Raw genomic sequence first — 19467 nt, forward strand, 5'->3', positions numbered from 1 at the left:
GACTGCATCGGCTGATTCTCCATTTGAATCCAATCCTCCATGGACATAAAGAGTTCTTTCCATAAAATCTGTGTAGCATGTCTGGGCCCTGATTCAGCAGTGTATAGTACTGTCTCACAAACTCCTGCCTGACCAGCAGGGGACTAGACTTCTCCATAACCATTGCTTTGGTTAGTTCAACCTGCATGGTTGACCGGGAAAAAACAGGTTTGCTCCATGACAGGGTGGATGGCAGAGAACCCTAACGTAACTGTGTCTGGCAGGTTGATTTCCGCTTAAGAAGGAGTTTGTCTCCTATTATTTTCTTTCTACATGCAATTAACATATACATAAAAAATAAATTTGGACAACATCCTATCTCTTCCATTTTCATTCTTTATGCTTATGACCACCAAGCCCTAGCACATAGTAGGGATTCAACACATACTTGAGTGAGTAAGTGATCTAGTTAGACAGTGAGTGCTTCACAGTGAAAATAGAGGGTACCTTGAAGGAATAGAATTTGAATGAAGAAGAAGTGGGGTACTAAGGGTATATTGTATTTAACTCATTGTTGTGTTCTTATTGTGCAGTGCCGTGGAGTTGATTCCGACCCATAGCAATCCTGTATAGGATTTCCGAGGAGAGCTTTAACTGCCAAACTTACGGTTCAAAGTGACTTTGCAGTCCAGCACATTAACCCACAGTGCCACACCAGGACTCCATTTAATACATTTGCTGTTAGCTTCTTAGTCATAGTAGTGAGCCTTCTCTCATGCTGTTTCTGGCTTTTGTACATTTCCCCATTGTGTCATAAATATTGACTGAGACCAATTCTTATGAACCTTTGGATATTCTCTAAAACTTTGCCCCTTAAATGTGGTATACTAGAAGGGGGCTCTAAAAATTTTGTGGGAAAATCCATTATCTGTTATTTCCGTGAACCTTTTGAAGCCTTCTATAATGTCTAGTTTAAGTGTCCTATAGGAAATTAGGCTCATTGTTGTAGACAGCTGCATGGGGTACGCATGGCTCCTTAGACTAGTGGTCAGGGTACTGTTCTTATTCTGCTTTAGTCACCGCTGCCCTTGGAAGAGTCCTTCATAACCACTGTGCATTTTATGTTAAATCAACCCTCTCCTATTCTGTAATTCTGGAACAAATCTTTTCTTTAAATATAAAAAAATTTTTTTAAAATTAGTTTTGCTTGACTTGAGTAGTAATTATATGGGTGTTTATAATAATTCATTAAACTGTACACATGTTTTGTTCATTTTTCTGTGTTCTACATCACAATGAAAAAGTGGGGTGGGGAGAACACAAGAAAAACTGGTTTCCTGTATTTCTCCTTATGGAAAAAAAAATCTAGATAGATTAAAAAACTTAAATGCAGAAAGGAAAATCATAAGCATTTCAAAAGCAAACATACAGATACATGTGTTGGGAGTTCCTAAGACCAAGTTTGTGAATTTACTAGGAGGACTCACAGGATTTAGTATATAGTCATATTCATGATTAAGATCTACAGATTCTTCACAACAAAGAATGGCAAGCAAACTCTGCAAAAGGAAAACCGCACATGCAGTGAAATCTTGAGGAAACCAGGGGCAGGCTTCTGAGAGTTTACCCAGGGGAGTCACACAGGACACAATTCCACTAGTAGTGAGTTGTGATTGTGTGTGAAATGTTGTCTGCCAGGGAAGCTCATAAGGGTATTCACTGGAGGCTGGTTACATGGCACCCTATGCCTATGTAACATACTAATTCAGGTTCCCAAAATGAAAGTGAATGTTCAACATAAAACATACTGTTTGTACAGACAATTTCAGGCACAGAGAGCCACTATTAACAGTTCTGAGGATGGTGGGAACTCACCTGAAATCCAAGTTTCCAGTCAGCAGTTAAGGACCAACCTTGCAAGCATGCCTTTCTAATGATGATAGCATCTTAGGTCTGCCATGTTAACGTTTTTTCTGCACAATATGCCAACTAAAAAAAAAAGTTATTCTTGGAGTGAAAAAGCATTTCTAAGCAAACTAGAAACTCAAAAGTCATAATGGAGGAACAGCAAATTTAGCTAATTAAAAAAAACAACAGGTAAGTAAAAGAAAAAAATACTATGGAGTTGAAAGGCAAACATGTGGAAGAAAAGAGGGAGATTTTTTCCTGATGTGTAACAGTTTTTATAAATCAGCATCTCAAAAGAATACTGGAGATAATATTGAAAATGCCCACAAAATATTGAAAAGATAGTTTATTTCAGTGATGAGATTGATACAAAGTAAAACAATAAGGGTGTCCACCCCCACCGGCCCCAGTCACCCCACTTCTTTTTAGCTAAAGTTGATTACACAGTGTAGGTGAGAGTAGTATTGTTACTATAAGTGTCTTCAGTTGTTTCCAACTCCTAGCCACCCTGTAGAGGGTTTCTAAGGAACTACTGGGTGGATATGAACCACCAGCCTTGTAGTTTAAATTGACCTGACCTTGTGGTCCAAATGCATTATTCTGTAGGCCACACCAGGGCTCAGATAATAGGATACTTACATACATTGCTGGTGATGTATAAATTAGTACAGCCTTCTTGCAGGAAAATTTTCCATAATCTGTTAAACTTAATAACACGCCACTTAACCCAGCAGTTCCATTTCCAGAGTTTTAGCTTACAGAAGCCCATGCACAAGTACATAGATATATTTGGATAAGGATATTCTTTGAGCATTGTTTGTATTATGAAAATGGTAATAACCAAAAATAGACTGTTAGTTAAATAAGTTAACAGTTTTTCCATAGACTAGTTTACCGGGTAGCCATCATCAGTTAGATCTTTTTATGCTACTATGGAAAAATATTTGGCATAGGCATACTCTTACTTTTTTTCTTTTTCTAAAAGCCGAGTTTTTTATTTGTTCATTTCTTGCATTTGAAATATTATTCTGTGGCATCATTAGCCTGAGATTCTTTGTTATACTCTCACACAGCTGCTTTACAGGGCCCTCTCTGGAGTCCTGGTGTGGTGTTATGGGTTAATGTTTTGGACTGCAAAGTCGGTTCGAACTGCAAGGTTGGCAATTCAGGTTCACCAGCTGCTTCTAGGAAACCCTATACAGGGTCACTATGAGCCAGAACCGACTTGGAGACACTTAACAACAATAACCAACCCACTCCCCTGGTTTCCTTAATCAGGTTGATGTGGTGTCAGCACAAAGGGTCACCGTCAACTTGATGCACAGACTTAGCACGGTTGGATACAAGCCAACAAAGACAGACTTGGCACTTATCTGAGACTTTGGCAGCTTCGTCAGATCCCTGTGTTAGGCTGTTCTTGATGAATTCGATCTTCAGCACCCCTTATAAAGCATCGTTAATGTTGTTTTACCCTTCCTGGGCAGTGGGCAGTGGGTAGTGGGTTAAGGGTAGAGCTGAATCAGGGCTTCTGAACCAGCACAGCTCAGCAGTGGAATGGAAAGAGCCCAACTTTTAAAAACTGTCATTCATGTGATATTAAAACCACATCTGAATGGCTATGAGACTCTTTGTAATTTATGTTTATTTCACTTAGTGTGAGTGTTCATATGCTTTCTTGCAGAAATGTGAATGTATTTTATTTTGGCCACTGCCCTAGACCCCATGTGTAAAAATAGCCTGGCAGAAGTGCCATCTGACATCATCTAATTTCACACACACAAAAAAGGATAATAATTATCAGCATCAATATCCCAAGTCTAATTTTTCAGGGACTGAAGTTGGGCATACCTTCTCCAACCTTTTTACCAATTGTGACATCAGCCATTCCTTCCATGGTGTACTTTACTTCTTTGCCAGGTCCAATACTTCTTTGCAGTGGCTGTGCAAAACTTACAGACCATACTCATAGCTATGGGGTTATTAGGGATGTGTTGTTAGTGCCATTGGGTGGGTTCTGACTCATAGTGATCCTTTATAGGGTTTCCGAGGGGCGGATGGTGGATTTGAATTCCTTGTGGTTAGCAGTCCAGTGTTTATCTCATATTTTCACACTAGGACTCCTATTAGGGAAGTGTTGTTGTTAAGTGCCATTGAGTTGTTTATGACTCTTAGTAACCCTGTATAGAGTTTCCAAGGAATGGTTGGTGGGTTTGAACCATCTACCTTGTAGCAGTCCAGTGCTTATCCTGTAGCGCTGTAACAGGTTATAATTTAGATTTAGTAAGGCTCAGGATACACTTCTTTGATAAGGACAGCATATACTCAGTATGTCTGCAGGCAGATCTCTCTTTGGTCCTTGGCTATACTTGGTTTGTCTTTTGCCCTATCCAGGTCAGTGTTACAAAGCTCTTTTAACTCTGTCAATAAGTATCTAGAGGCATCCTGTTCAACCCGTAAGCCTCTGCTCAGAGATGCTCAGCTCTAGTTCCATGGGTCAGCAAACCTAACTTGACCAAGTGCCTATAGAGCAAGCTTCTTGTCTGAGGCACTCGGCTTTCTTGCTCTGGTATGGTTGCGTGCTGATCACCTGGTTCTGCTGAGTCTGCTGTCACTTTCTGTGCTGCTAATTCTTGTTGTATATGGTGTTGCCAACTCTCTCTGTCTCTTAGGTTAAGCATGTTCTTCTCAGTATAGGGGGTCTTGGGTCCAAATGATGAATTTCCATTCTCATCTATTCTTAGTGATCGTGAGGTCCCTGTCTGCTCTGACTCTGAGATTGACTCTCTGTTAACTTAGCAGGATGGCAAAACTAACTAATCCCCTTATTAGGATTCTATATACCTTATTGGCATGGTCCCTCCCTACAAAGTTGCCATGTATCTTATTTGCGCACGCTATCCAGTCCCCATGGTGGGCCATAAGCACCTTTGAATAGACCCACCCAGTTGCTTAATGTCAGACTATGGCCAGAAGGACCATATTGAGTAATTCACTGCCCCACACCATGGGATGGGTGAGGTTGTTTGACATATGTAGCATATTTTCCCCTCTATTTTTCCTTCCTTTTTATGACATTAGTAGTCAGGTATCCTGTAGGATGTCTCCTAATTTGATTTTTTCTGTTTTATTCACTACTGACTGAGTTTATGGGTTTTATAAAGAATACTGTAGAGGTGAATGCCCTTCTTGTCATATCCTCTTATGAGATAGTATCAGGACATTGATGGTGGTGGTGGTGGTGATGTGCCCTGGAGTTGGTTCCGACTCATAGTGACCCTGTACAGGGTTTCCGAGACTGTAAATCTTTACGGGAGCAGAAACCTCATGTCTCTCTCGTGGAACAGCTGGTAGTTTCCAACTGCTGACCGTGAGATTAGCAGCCCGATTTGTAATCGCTATGCTACCAGAGCTCCTTAGGACATTGATAGCTATCATTATTTGGTTAAAATAGTATTTGCCAGGGTTCTGCACTGTAAAGTTAATGTTATTTTCTTATCTTACTTCATTATTTGAAAGTGAGTCACTGAATCCAGTATACTCTCAAGGTTGACGAATTGGCTTCATAGCTTGTAGAGTTGAATATCTACATATTTTGGAAATCTTGTATGAGAAAGAGTGATCTCTTCTCCCCGATTAGTCAATCATTTATTTAAGAGTGAACTTATGTTTATTTACATTATGTTTTAGGTCATAATCTAATACTATATTGTATATTTTGTTGCTCAGATTTGGTCATTAGAAGTTCTTTCAGCTTGGTATGCTCCATACCCCACTTCCTTTTGGGCACTTACAGAATGCTTCAGTCTCGTTTTGTATTTTTCACAAACCAGCCCTGGAATCAGCCATTTTTTCAAGGAGTTTGGGTTCCTTTTATTGAAGGATAGTATTTAAACCCCAAAATCTGAAAGCTGGGTTTTTTTGTTGCTTCTCAGGTGCTATTACCCTCTAATTGAACATAGTATGAACACACATACATGTATTATACACATACACACATACTACCTTTAAAAATTATGTTGGAAACTTTCAAGCATATGCAAAAGTACAAATTTATATTATCTATCCTTCAGCGACCTGGTGTGGTGCTGTAGGCTAAGCACTGAACTTCTAACCACAAAGTTGGCAGTTCAAACCAACCAGCCACTTCCTGAAAGCCCTATACAAGGTTGCTGAATCAGAACTTACTTAATGTCACTTAACAACAACATTATTCAGCTTGAATAATGATCAGTCAGTGGTCAATATTGATTGTGAACCCCCATTTAGCACCTAAAGTATTAACTAATTACTTAATAGCAAATATCCAAGTAGTTGCATTGGCTAATGCATTGCTTAAGTGTATAGGTTTCCTTTTACTTCATTTTCCCCCTTCTCTTAGCTTATTGTAGTTGTACAGTATATTTGAACAAACAAGGCTTGGTTTTGGTAAGAACAGCTTCATGGTGCTGTGTAAAATACCCTCATGGTATAGTTTAACATGTTTCTATCATTGTGGTTTTCTTGGTAGAAACTTGTTCCTCACTTTTTTGCCCTAACATAACAGTGATTCTATCATTGAAAAAGGTTCATCAGTGAGATGATTTCCCCAAAGACATGTTGTTTTACTATGTCTGATTAAAGTTCTGAAAAAAGTTCTTTTGCCTTTCTATGCTTCTAGGTCTAGAAGGCACCTTCAGAAGTTTTGTATCCTTCCTAGAGTTCAAGCCATTTAGAAAAACTGTGTTAATTTTGTATGCAAGAGAGAATTTTATTATGCTTGGCATGACCAGGACAGTTGTAAGATAGCAGAATGAACTAGGACTTCATGTTGTTGTTAGGTGCCATTGAGTTGGTACCGACTCATAGCGACCCTATGAACAACAGAACAAAACACTGCCTGAGCTTGGGTCAACCTCAAAAAAATCGTTGCTACATTTGAGTTCATTCATTGTGCCACTGTGCTAGTCCAACTCGTCTTCCTCTTTTTCTCCAACCCTCCATTTTGCCAAACTTGATATCCTTTTCTAATGACTGGTCCCAATTGGCAGTATGTCCGAAGTTTAACAAAGTCTGGCCATTCTGGCTTCCAAGGAACACTGGCTGTACTTCATCCAACACAGGTCTATTTGTTCTTTAGGCAGTCCATGGTACTTTCAGTATTTGCCTCATAACTAAAATGCATCAATTCTTTTACAGTATTCCTTATTCACTGTCCAGCTTTCGCATGCATATAAGGTTATTGAAAATACTATGGCTTGTGTCAGGCACACTTTAGTCCTCAAATTGACATCTTTGTTCTTCAACACTTTAAAGAGGTCTTGTGCAGCAGATTTGCCTAATACAATATGTCGTTTTATTTCTTGACTGCTGCTTCCATGAGTGTTGATGGGTGATCTGAGCAAAATGAACTCATTGACAACTTCAATCTTTTCTCCATTTATATGGTTGTTATTTATTGGTCCAGTGGTGAGGATTTTTTTTTTCCTCTTTACATTGAGGTGCAACCCATACCAAAGGCTGTGGTCTTTAATCTTCATCAATAAGTATTTTAAGTTCTCTTGGCTTTCAGCAAGCAAGGTTGTATCATCTACATATCACAGGTTGTTAAATGAGCCTTCCTCAAATCCCGATGCCACATTTTTCTTCATATAATTCAGCTTCTCTGATTATAGGAGTTCATAGTTGTGTCAAAATCATTTGCATACAAGGCAGGGTCAGGTATGGTTAAATCTCTGATTAAAGAATCTGTGATACAGAAACAAAGGATTCAGCTATAAAAATAACTAGTTTTGGTTATGTTTGATTTGCTAGGTTCTCTTTTTTTTCTTTTTGTATTATAGATCAGCTTGAACGGGTCTTTTTACGACTTGGCCATGCTGAAACAGATGAACAGTTACAGAATATTATATCTAAATTCCTTCCTCCTGTTTTGCTCAAACTGTCTAGCACCCAAGAAGGAGTACGGAAAAAGGTAAGTACATTACACTAATTGGGAGAATTGTGATTAATAAATGGATATATGAGTAAGTCAAAAAGTATTGCTACTAGGGTTCCAGGTCATGCATGCATGGGTTTATTCCAGGCAAAGTGTATTTAAACATATATGTAGAACGTGGATGGCAGACAAGTTTGCTGAGAAATGTCTTGTTAGGTGCTTTCAAAAAGGTCCAATTAAAACAGTGACTCTGAGGGGTTCTGCTGGATCAGTTAAATTCAAGACCAAGAGATCAGCTCAGAAGATTATGCCAACTATTTTTGGGGATCCCAGAGGGATTATCTTGATAGAATTTCTTGATGGTCATAAGACTTATTATGAAGAAATCTTAAGGAAATAGAAAACTACATTGGTGAGAAAAAGACCAGAAAAGTTGTCCTGAAATTTTTTTTTTCAATTACCACAATTAACTGCTTATTCTTCAAGGGTAGCAAGCAAGGGCTGTCCTACAAGAATTTCACTGGATAACCTTATCCTATTTATCCTATAATCCTGATTTTGCCCCTTAGTCTTGTTTTTCTTCTCAAAATTCAAACAACGTTGAAAAAGAACACTATTCGAGTCCCCAAAGGTGCCCAAACTGCCATTTTGACATGGTGTAAATTGAAGAGCACAGGATTCTTTGAGGGAGGAGTTAGAGAGAGAGAGGTACTGCCTTGAGAAGTGTGTAGTTCTAGATAGAGGCTATGCCAAGAAACAGTAGCTTCACATTTTGATATACATTGTAGCAGTACCTTTTGACTTGCCTTCATATATTATGAAGTGATTTTTTAGTTCTCATTGTTTAGTCCAGGTTTATGATCCTTATTACGATTTTCTAAATAGAGAGTAAGTCTTAGGACCAACGTTCATGATATGTTTAACAGCTGCATTTAGCACTTGCCGTGGGTTAATGCACTGGACTACAAAGTCAGGTTGAACTGCAAGGTTGGCGGTTCAAGCTTACCAGCTGCTCCTTGAAAACCCTATACTGGGTTGCTGTGGGTTGGAACTGACTCGATGGCACTCAGCAATAACAACAACATATACTCATCTGGACTCCTGGTGTGATGCTATAGCATTAGCACTGGACTGGAAACCATAAGGTCAGCAGTTCAAACCCACCATCTGCTCCTTGGAAACCCTATACAGGGTCGTTCTGAATTAGAACCGACTCAATGGCTCTTAACAAGAAGAAGAACAACATATACTTGTAAGTTTGTTGTGCTGTGGTGGCTTGCATATTGCTGTAATGTTGGTATTTTAAATACCAGCAGGGTCATCCAGTGTGGACAGGTTTCAGTGGATCTTCCAGATTAGGAAGGAGAGGTGGATTACTCGTGACTGGTTAGCCACTGAAAACCTTATGAATAGCAGTAAAACATTGTCAGATACAGTGCCAGAAGAAGAGCCCCTCAGATTAGAAGGCCTTCAAAATATGACTGCAGACGAGCTGCCTCCTTATAGTAGTGTTGACGTTAATGACATGAATAGAGCAAGCTTTTGGAACTTTTGTTAGCTGATGGAGCACAACTCAATGAGAAGAAACAGCTGCAAACATCTGTTAATAATTGGAACATGGAATGTATGAAATATAAATTTAGGAAAATTGGAAGAGGTAAAAAATGAATGGAGTACATGAAGATTGTTACTCTAGGCATTAGCTGAAATGATCTGGTATTGGCCATTTGAATCATAACATTCATATGGCTTACTATGCTGGGAACAACATACTGAGGAGGAATGGTATTCCATTCATCATCTTAAAGAGCATTATCTATCATGAAGTACATTACTGTCTGTGATAGAATAATATGCATAATGAAGACCAGAGACCTGGTGTGGTGCTGTAGGATCAGCACTGGACTGCGAACCACAAGGTTGACAATTCAAACCCACCAGCTACTCCTTGGAAACACTATACAGGGTTGCTATGAGTTGGAATTGACTCCACGACATAACAACATAAGGAAGACCAGTTAATACCACTATTATTCAACTTTACACACCAACCACTAAAATGATGAAGTATTCGACCAACTGCTTCAGTCAGAAATTGATCATTCAGTCAAGATGCATTGATCATTACTGGTGATTGGAATGGGAAAGTTGGAAACAAAGAGGATCGGTAGTTGGAAAACTTAGGATGCTAGAGAATGTATGGTAGAATTTCACAAGACCAACAACGTATTCATTGCAAATACCTTTTCCCACAACATAAATGATGACTATGTATGTGGACCTCACCAGATGGAATATGCAGGAATCAAAGTAACTACGTCTGTGGGAATAGATGATGGAGAAACTCAGTTATCAGCAAAAGCAAGGCCAGGGACACACTGTGAAACAGACTATCAACACTTATGGAAGCAGCAGTCAAGAAATCAAATGATGTATTTCATTAGGCAAACTTGCTGTAAAAGACCTTTAAAGTGTTCAAGAGCAAAGATAGTAGTTTGAGGACTAAGGTGCATCTGACCCAAGCCATGGTATTTTCAGTAGCCTCATATGCATGCAAAAGCTGAACAGTGAATAAGGAAGACCATAGAAGAATTGATGCATTTGAATTATGGTATTGGAGAAGAATTTTAAAAGTACCACAGATTTCCAGAAGAACAAAGAATTCTGTGGTGGAAGAAGTACGACCAGAATGCTCTTTAGAAGCAAAGATTGCGAGAGTTTTGGATATGTTTTCTGGAGGGAGTAGTCCCTGGAGAAAGACATCATCCTTTCTAAAGTGGAGGGTCAACAAAAACTAGGAAGATCCCTCCCTCCCCCCGCAAGATGAATTAACACAGTGGCAGCAACAATGGACTCAAATATACCAGTTGTGAGGATGGCCCAGGACTGTTGTGAATAAGGTCACTATGAGTCTGAACCAATTTGATGACACCTAGCAACAACATGCACTTAGCATCAGTTGCAGATGTAAGTAATTAATATTCTTGAATTATATTTCAAAATAATTATGACTTCTTGGAGGTCTGTCTGAGAGGGATTCTGTGTGCTGATTTGAGTTCATTGGGGGAAGAGTGTCTTTAAAAATGTCTGTTTAGTATGTAGAAGGGTTTGGAAGTTCTTGCCATATGTTTGAGTGTACTATGTACTGGCTTATCATTCTTGAACAGGGTATTTTACTTTCCTATGCCTCCACGTCCTCATCTGTAAAATGGGAGTGACAGTGCAACCTCACTAATTAAGAAGAATCAATTAGGAAATACAAAGTGCTGTGTATGTGCATCAGTGCCTACCACATAGATGCTGCTTAATCAGTGTCAGCTATATCATTCATACTTGTTCATATAACAAGCATTAGAATTTGTTTTCCTTTTTAAACTCCACCTGTGTCATTGCTGCTACTCTAGGTTCCTTTGAACTTTTACTGTCACTTTCCCTGGACATTGTGGTAGTGCTCCTTAGTGCCTGTTTTATGTCAGGAACACACATTTTAGAAATGATAGAGAATAGAGTAGGCCTGGCCCCTCCAGTATGTTGTTGTCAGGTGTCATCCAGTCAGTTCTGATTGATAGCGACCCTATATAGAGCTTCCATGGAGTGCTGGTAAGTTTCTAAGTAGTGACTGGTAAGTACCAACCGTGTGATTAAAACCGACCTTGCTGTTCAGTACTTATCCTACAGTGCCACACCAGGATTCTGCCCTCAAGTGTATGTGAAGCTAAAAAGCTAAAGTCTCGGATGAGGTTTTAAAATCTTGTAAAATTATTTTTCCAGTGCTCATTTTCTTGCTTCTTTTAGTAGATAAGCTGATTTACTACAGTAAGATTGAGGTTATTAGAGCCTCTTTACCTTTCTTTCTGTTCAAGGGAATTAGTAACTTGTCAACTTCCATTTTGATGCTTTTTATCCCCCCACACGAAGGAGAGGAAGCTTGTTATTTCTTTCTTAAAATTCCTTATTTGTATCCATGAATAAAGTGAAAAATCCACAGCATTATACCGGTATCAGTCCTTTTATAATCTGGACCCTGCTTTTATCTCTTCTCACTCAGTGCTTCAGCTCATTGCAGATGCCAGGTTCTTTTAGATCTCTGTGCATGTTTACAGCAGATTCTCTTTTTTAAATTCATTTGGTCTTTAGGATTTGCTGTTCTTGTTACTTCTTCCATACATGAATTCCTTGATCTGACAGCTACTTTCTCTTGTGGAAATCCTAGTATCCACTTCCATTTCTCTCTGTTGTATTCAGGGTGTGTTGTAATAATTTGTTCACTGTTCTTCCTCTTAGGGAGTATGCCTCATTCTGTCTTGGATATTAGCTTTGATTAAGTGAAGGACAGTGTAAAACTAAATTCACTAGTAAAATCCTGGCACATGCAGTCTTGGGATAGCATTTTGAACAAAACTCTGATGTTTCCTTCCTTTCTGGGATGTCAGATTTATACTCTTTAGAAGAACCAAGTAGTCACTATTAACTAAGATAAATAATATCTAAGAAATGAATTAGTTTTAAGATATTAATGATAACTTAAGTTCATTCTTCTCTTTATTTTAGGTAATGGAACTGTTGGTTCATCTGAATAAGCGTATAAAAAGTCGTCCAAAAATCCAGCTCCCAGTAGAGACATTATTGGTTCAGTATCAAGACCCTGCTGCAGTTTCCTTTGTCACCGTGAGTGTTGTCTTGAACTATTTTTTGCCTTAAAGTAATTTTTCTTTCATGTTTATTAGGAATTATCAATATATTGGCAAGTTTTGAATTTTACTTTAGAATATATCTAAGTGAAACATGAGATTTTTTTTTTCCTTAAAATGACACAGTTTTTCTACTGTGTACTAATCCAAAGGAAATGTCATCTTTAAAGAAAATTACAGGAATAGGGAAATGAATACCTGTTACATTGGAAAATGGAATGTTAATGAAATGATTTGTCAGGTATATTGATGCATAAAAGAATGATTGGCATTTTAGTTAATGATTATATTGGAACAGTCTGAAGATAGAGAGAAAAGAGTTAAGTAGCATGGGCATTGAATATAAGATATGAAGATACAGAAAACGTAAAAATGACAAGAATGGATATGAAGATTTGATTTAAAAAAATATACTATGTTTCTGATGTGTATTCCAAAGATACCCTTTTTTAAAATGGAGTAATCTGAGACTAGTAAGGAGCATTCCTATTAAAGATTTTGAATCTAATTGCTATTTTCATGAAAATCAGATATAAAAATTATTAATGCTTTATGATGACTAATGATATTCTTTTCCTGAAGACTTTTAGTTCCTAGTATTGAGTCTGAGTCTATTGGGTCTTTCCTAGTATCTGTAGTCACAAACCTTTGGAACCACTTGCTGGTGCAGACAATCTGTCTGTGCTTGCTACAGACAGACATACAGCTCTCTTATAGGTATATTTTTGCTTTAAGCAAATAGAACATTGTGTGCCAGTAAACTTTGACTAATAAAATGTATTTAAAGAAATAATATTATAAAATTTATTCTAAAGTGAAGAATCCTTTAGAAGAACAAAGCATATTTTCATATATTTTATATCTAGTTTCAGATGTGCATTTATAGGTTTGCTTAAAATGGAGCGTTCCTGTGAATTACAGTGTTAGAAACACTTCAGAGCACTCAACTTCCCATGGTTCATCATCCATTCACTTGTTCTTGAAATTGAGGAGAACACAGTATGTTGCATTGTACTAAGGTTGTTTTAGAAACATATGAAACATTTGGAAACATTTCCCAAACCAGACCAGTCTCTTCTTAAATTGAAAGGATTAATACAACTTTGGAAGATCTGATGCTAATGAATGGTGTGTAAGTTTAGATAAGTAGAGGATGATTCATGTTTGTGAGTTCTTTTTTATAGCCATAGCTCCTTAAGTTAAAATGTTTTCATTGAAATCAAAGTATTTCTTTTACACTCACTTGCTTTTTTCTTATTGTATTAGAATTTTACTATAATTTATGTTAAGATGGGCTATCCTCGCCTACCAGTAGAAAAACAGTGTGAACTTGCCCCAACGCTTCTTACTGCCATGGAAGGGAAGCCTCAGCCACAGCAGGATAGGTATGGGTTAATTACTTTTCTCTACCTGCAGGAGTTAGCAGCCTGTCTTTCAAAAATATTTCTGCACATTTGAGTTCACTTGGGCAAATGTGAAGCTTCAGCTCTTTCAGTTGTCAAGTAAATGGCATGTTCTGTGGTACTTCAAAGTTACTGTTTTGTTAATACTCTTATAAAATTTCTTTTGATATGGACACAGTTGAAAAAATGCACAAAGCCAAAATAAAGGTAGGATTTTTGGCAGTTATTTGAAATAGCCAATTTTATGTGATTGCCAAAATTAGACTTATATTTTCTTGAAAATATTTCTATCTATAAAGTTTCAGAGCAGTTTTATCAAGAAACAGATCACTTGTATTAATATGGGGACAGGGCAGATGAAATGGTTTAGCTGAGAGCACATTCTTTCTAGGTTTAGCCAAAAGTTCTGCATTTCAGTTTTTTAGTGTTGAGAATCATTGCAGTGAGTATAGAAATAATGGAGGAAAGATAGAGATAAGTGTTTCAAATTCATATTTTAGAGCATATTTTATATTAAAAGATAAGATGTTAGCAAGTAAAATTAATATTTCAAACATTATTTGAAATTGTAATTCAACTTAATAACAAAAAATGTGAAAGAAGGAATTACTGAGGCTGTTAGCTTACACAGTAGAAATTTTAATATTCTGTTCAAAGTATTTACATTGAATTTTTTTTTTTTCTTTAGAGTAACTTCATTTTAATTAACTTTATAAAGAAAAGTTTAACTGAAAGGGTATAGACATTATAAGTTGAACTTTACCTAAGATTTAACATAGAACCTCTTACAGGGCTTTCTGTTCCCGCAAACAATTTAAAGCCTCTGAAACCCTATATAGGGTTGCTGGGAGTCAGAACCCACTTGACGGCAATTAACTACAACAGTGGTATTAACTTCAGATATTAACATTGAGTCCATATTGTTGTTGTTGTTAAGTACTGTGGAGTAGGTTCCGACTCATAGTGACCCTGCATAGGGTTTCTGAGCCTACAAATCTTTATGTGAGCAGAAAGCCTCATCTTTCTCTCGTAGAACAGCTGGTAGTTTTGAACTGCTGCCTTTGAGGTTAGTAGCCCGATTCGTAATCACTACTCTACCAGAATTCCTTATTAGAGGTATATTAGAGGTGAGTCAAATTGCTTAAATGCCAGTTATTAATGAATATACTGCACTTTCAATAAGAAGGAAAGCTTGGGCAGTTCCTAGATTTTTGTTGTTCAGTGCTGTTGAGTCCATTCCGACTCATAGTGATCCTTTATAGGATTTCCAATAAAGCATCTGGTGGGTTTGAACTGCTGAGCTTGTGGTTCACAGTCCAGTGCTGATCCTACAGCGCCACACAGGAGTTCCTAGATTATGACTTTTTAAAGTAAAGGTATTGAAAATGAATGATGTATTAAACTTCCAGTTTTTGTTGTGTGATTTTTGTTTTATCTATTATTTGCATGTATAAAAACTTACTTTTTAAGTAGTTGCAATAAATATAATTGTTTTTTCAGCTTAATGCATCTTTTAATACCAACCCTTTTTCACATGAAATACCCTGTTGAATCATCAAAATCAGCTTCTCCATTTAATCTTGCTGAGAAACCAAAGACTGTGCAGTTGCTTTTGGACTTCATGCTAGATGTCCTTCTGATGCCTTATGGGTAAGTTAAAAAATAAAAACAAAACGGCCAACCTTGTTCTTTATTGTTTTTACTTTGTGTTGATAAATACTATCTTAAATGATTCAACTCTTACTTGTAAATGGATAAGTCTCAGATCTTTAGTTGCAACCCTTGCCTCTTTTAAACTGTGGCACCCCTGGGTATTGGCCTTATTGCTGTTGTGATTTCTGACCTATCCAAGTTGACACTTGTGCTTCCCTATAAAAATAGTTTTCCTCCTTTAATTACTATCAGTACTATGATGATTCTCCTACTTAACTAGACATAATTTAAATGGTCTCTACCTTTTCTCTTCCTTATTAATTACCAAGCTCTTGTCCTCCCATCCCCTTTTAATGTTCTATTGCAATTTGACTCTTAAGTTTACCAAGCATATAATGTTTCCTGTTCGTCCTTTTTTGATGTATCCTGAAGCTGTTCCCACTTTTTTTTAGCTCATGGTGGTTTTTTTCTCACTAGCTATTCCTCAGACCTTTGTATAGAGTTTCTTTTTACTAACATTTTTTATTATGGTAAAATATATATACAGAGTCCTGGTGGCACAATGTTAAGTTGCCCGGCTGTTCACCAAAAGGCTAGTGGTTAGAAGCCACAAATAACTCAATGGATGAATGGGTGAAAACACCTGGTATCTGCTCCTATATAAATGACAGGCTGGGAAACCCTATGGAGCAATTCTACTTTGTCATAGGACACTGAATCAGAATCAGCTTGAAAGCATACAACAAATACATTTGTTTAGCTATAACATACACTTATGTATTTCTTGCTTGCCTGTGTGTCTTTGCCTTTTTTTATTTTAAGAGAAAGCAGTTTTCTTCACGTAAAATGCTTCCCCCATTTAAAGAAGAGTATATGGAGCTCTGGTAGCGTAGTGGTTACGAATCGGGCTGCGAACCTTAAGGACAGCGGTTCGAAACTACCAGCTGCTCCGCGGGAGAAAGATGAGGCTTTCTACTCCCGTAAAGATTTACACCCTCGGAAACCCTGTACAGGGTCGCTATGGGTCGGACCCGACTCGACGGTACTTAACAACAACAAATATATATATATATATTGTGTGTGTGTGTGTTTGTGTGCCAATTTTAAGATTACAATTCAGTGATAATAATTACATTCATTGTGTTGGGCAACCATTACCACTATCTGTTTCCGAAAGTTTTGGTCAGCCTCCAAATGGACTCTCAGAGCTTCTTAAGCAATTATTTTCCATTTTCTCTTCTTCTTAGCACCTGATAACACTATTAAAATATTGTCACCTGTGCCTTTGCCTAGTCTAGGTAGTTCATATAAGTGGGATCATATAATATTTGTCCTTTTGTGTCTGATTTCACTTATAATACTTTGAAGGATCATATGTATCGTAGGTGTATAAGAACTTCATTTTTCTTTATGCCTGAAAAATGTTCCATTGTATTTATATTGCACATTTTGTTTATCCATTCATCTGTTGATAGACACGTGAGTTGTTTCTGCCTTTGGCTATTGCACTTTGGTGTATTAATTTTTATTTTATTAAAAAAAAAAAACTAAGATCTTACCAGCTTACACCTTAAAATCTTCCTGCTATCATTTTTTAGCTATAACAAACAAACACGTATTTCATGCTCTCTTATTTGTCTTGGTCTTTTTTATTTTAAGAGAATGTAATTCTCTTTGCAAAGAAGACTTTCCCCATTTAAAAAAGAGAAAGAGAGTAGACAACAAACACAATTCTTTGGGAAATCCTCCCCCACTAGCTTGAATGTCACCTACATGTGTGACATAAATTTTCTACTCTAGGCTGTCTTAATTGCACTGTTTTCAGAATCTTCAGAACATATACATATCTATGTTGTCACTTTGTGTTTTTATTTCATGTATCCTAGAGCCATTCCCAATTTTTTAAATCAAATTTTTCTAAACTTACCTAATTTTTCTTAACTGCTGCTTTCATCATGTTTCTTCCCTGATCAAAAATATAATATATAGTATTATAAGCTCAGCTTGAGTGGCTCCGTAGCTTTAATCCCTCATTGCAGACATGCTGGATAAGTTCATGCACTGTGATTACTTGTCTCTATTTTGCTCTCTTCTCTCATACTTTCCATGTTCACTTCCATTCTTCTGTCATTTCATACCTTATTTTTCTGCAGTTTTTCTTTGTCATCTGATATAAATATGTTGTCAGTAGTTGATACATGGGTGTCATTATTGTCTCAACTTGCTCCTTATGGCAGAAATTCAGTCTTATAATTCCTAATGTCACCAGTTGTGCTATAACTTAGAAATAAATTATGATCTACTTTCATGGTTGTTAAATTAGAAGAGCCAAAATTGACAGGTGGTGATAGCTTTAGCAAGTATGCCTTGAAATTCAAATTTAATTTAGGAACATAATGTACTCAAGCCAGTAACTCCTTATATTTTTCTTACTAGTGACAACTTGCCTTGCTTATGTACAAATTTAAATTTATTCCATAATGAGTATTGCAATTTTTAACAGATGAATTTAGAAATGGAGTGAATATGGCATATAAGTAATATGAAATAATTTACTGTGCCACCAGATTCCAATAATTGTTTTTTAAATTTTTATTTAAAAAGTTATTTTAATATCCAGTATAATAATGGAAGTCATAGTATAGAATTTTAGAGTTTGAGAAGGAACTTTAATGAAGACATTAAAGTATATAAAATAAGAAATACCAGTTTATTTGGATCAAAATAAATTTATCAGAAATCTTATTTCTAAATTGTAGGAACTAAAAAGGAAATTGTAGTTGTTAAGTGCCATTAAGACATTTTCAACTCATGGCAACCCTGTATAGGGTTTCCAAGTAGATTTGAACTGCTGATCTTGAGGTTAGTTGCCCAGTGCTTATACTGCAATGCCACACCAGTAACCCAAACATCAAATTTTATTGTTGTTAAGTGCTGTTGAGTCAGTTCCAACTCATAGCGACACACTGAGCAGAATTTCCAAGGAGTGGCTGGTGAGTTTGAATCATTGACCTTGCAGTTCAAACTGACCTTGTGCTTATCCTACAGTGCCATACCAGGAATAGGATAACAAGTAGATATAAAGGTCTGTGAACATGAAACAGGAGGAAAAAACCCTCAGAAACCCTATACAGGGTTGCTATGAGTTGGAATTGACTCTACAAAATTTAACAGCAGCAACAACAGAGTTTATCATGTTTGACATTCCTACTTTGTGTCCCCTACCCCCATTTTTGAAATCTTTTTTTATTTTAGGGCTTTATGAAACAAAGTTTTTTCTGTATTTGTCAGTTGGGGAACCTCAAAATCAAGTGGGTCAAAAGTAGTTTATAGACCCATGGTTTATAGATTGGGAGTGAACAGTATTCATTTTTGGTATTAATTTGCTGAAGATGTAGCTACAAGTTTTAGATATTTAAAAAATATATATAAAATAATTTCAAGTATTTATTTTTTTAGAAAAGTACTAAGGGAAGAAGTATATAATTAAATGTCCTTTATATGGATTTGTGTTCATATATTTTTGTAAAGTGGTTCAATTTTTATTTTCTTTCCAGATATGTGTTAAATGAATCCCAGAGTCGCCAAAATTCATCTTCAGCACAGGGTTCTTCTTCAAATAGTGGAGGAGGTTCTGGAATCCCACAGCCTCCTCCAGGAATGAGCTTTTATGCAGCAAAACGAGTTATTGGTGATAATCCATGGACACCTGAACAGTTGGAACAGGTATTGCACTCACAGCTTGTTCAGAATTTAACCCTGTATACTTGCCCCTTTGGAGTTCATGAAAGCATGTAGACCATAACTTATGATTGACAGAAGCAATTGATGTAATGTGTTCTCTTCACCATGTCATTTAAAACCCTAGAGGATGGGAGGAGTGGGAAATGCTCTTTATTCTGTCTAATATTACTTACAT

At 36.9% G+C, this 19467-nt stretch overlaps 1 protein-coding gene across 1 annotated transcript in view; it reads left to right on the forward strand.

The window, feature by feature from the left end:
• Positions 1 to 7712: 7712 nt before the first annotated feature.
• Positions 7713 to 19467, forward strand: part of KIAA0368 (KIAA0368 ortholog) — a 115841-nt gene continuing 104086 nt past the window's right edge. Inside the window, exons 1-5 of the mRNA XM_006864672.1 lie at positions 7713 to 7837; positions 12353 to 12469; positions 13759 to 13877; positions 15396 to 15545; positions 19106 to 19274. Of these exons, the coding sequence (XP_006864734.1) occupies positions 12356 to 12469; positions 13759 to 13877; positions 15396 to 15545; positions 19106 to 19274 (552 nt within the window). The 5' untranslated portion in view covers positions 7713 to 7837; positions 12353 to 12355. The remainder of the gene's footprint in view (positions 7838 to 12352; positions 12470 to 13758; positions 13878 to 15395; positions 15546 to 19105; positions 19275 to 19467) is intronic.

Source organism: Chrysochloris asiatica, unplaced genomic scaffold (genome assembly GCF_000296735.1).
Source record: "Chrysochloris asiatica unplaced genomic scaffold, ChrAsi1.0 scaffold00069, whole genome shotgun sequence".
NCBI classification, from domain to species: domain Eukaryota; kingdom Metazoa; phylum Chordata; class Mammalia; order Afrosoricida; family Chrysochloridae; genus Chrysochloris; species Chrysochloris asiatica.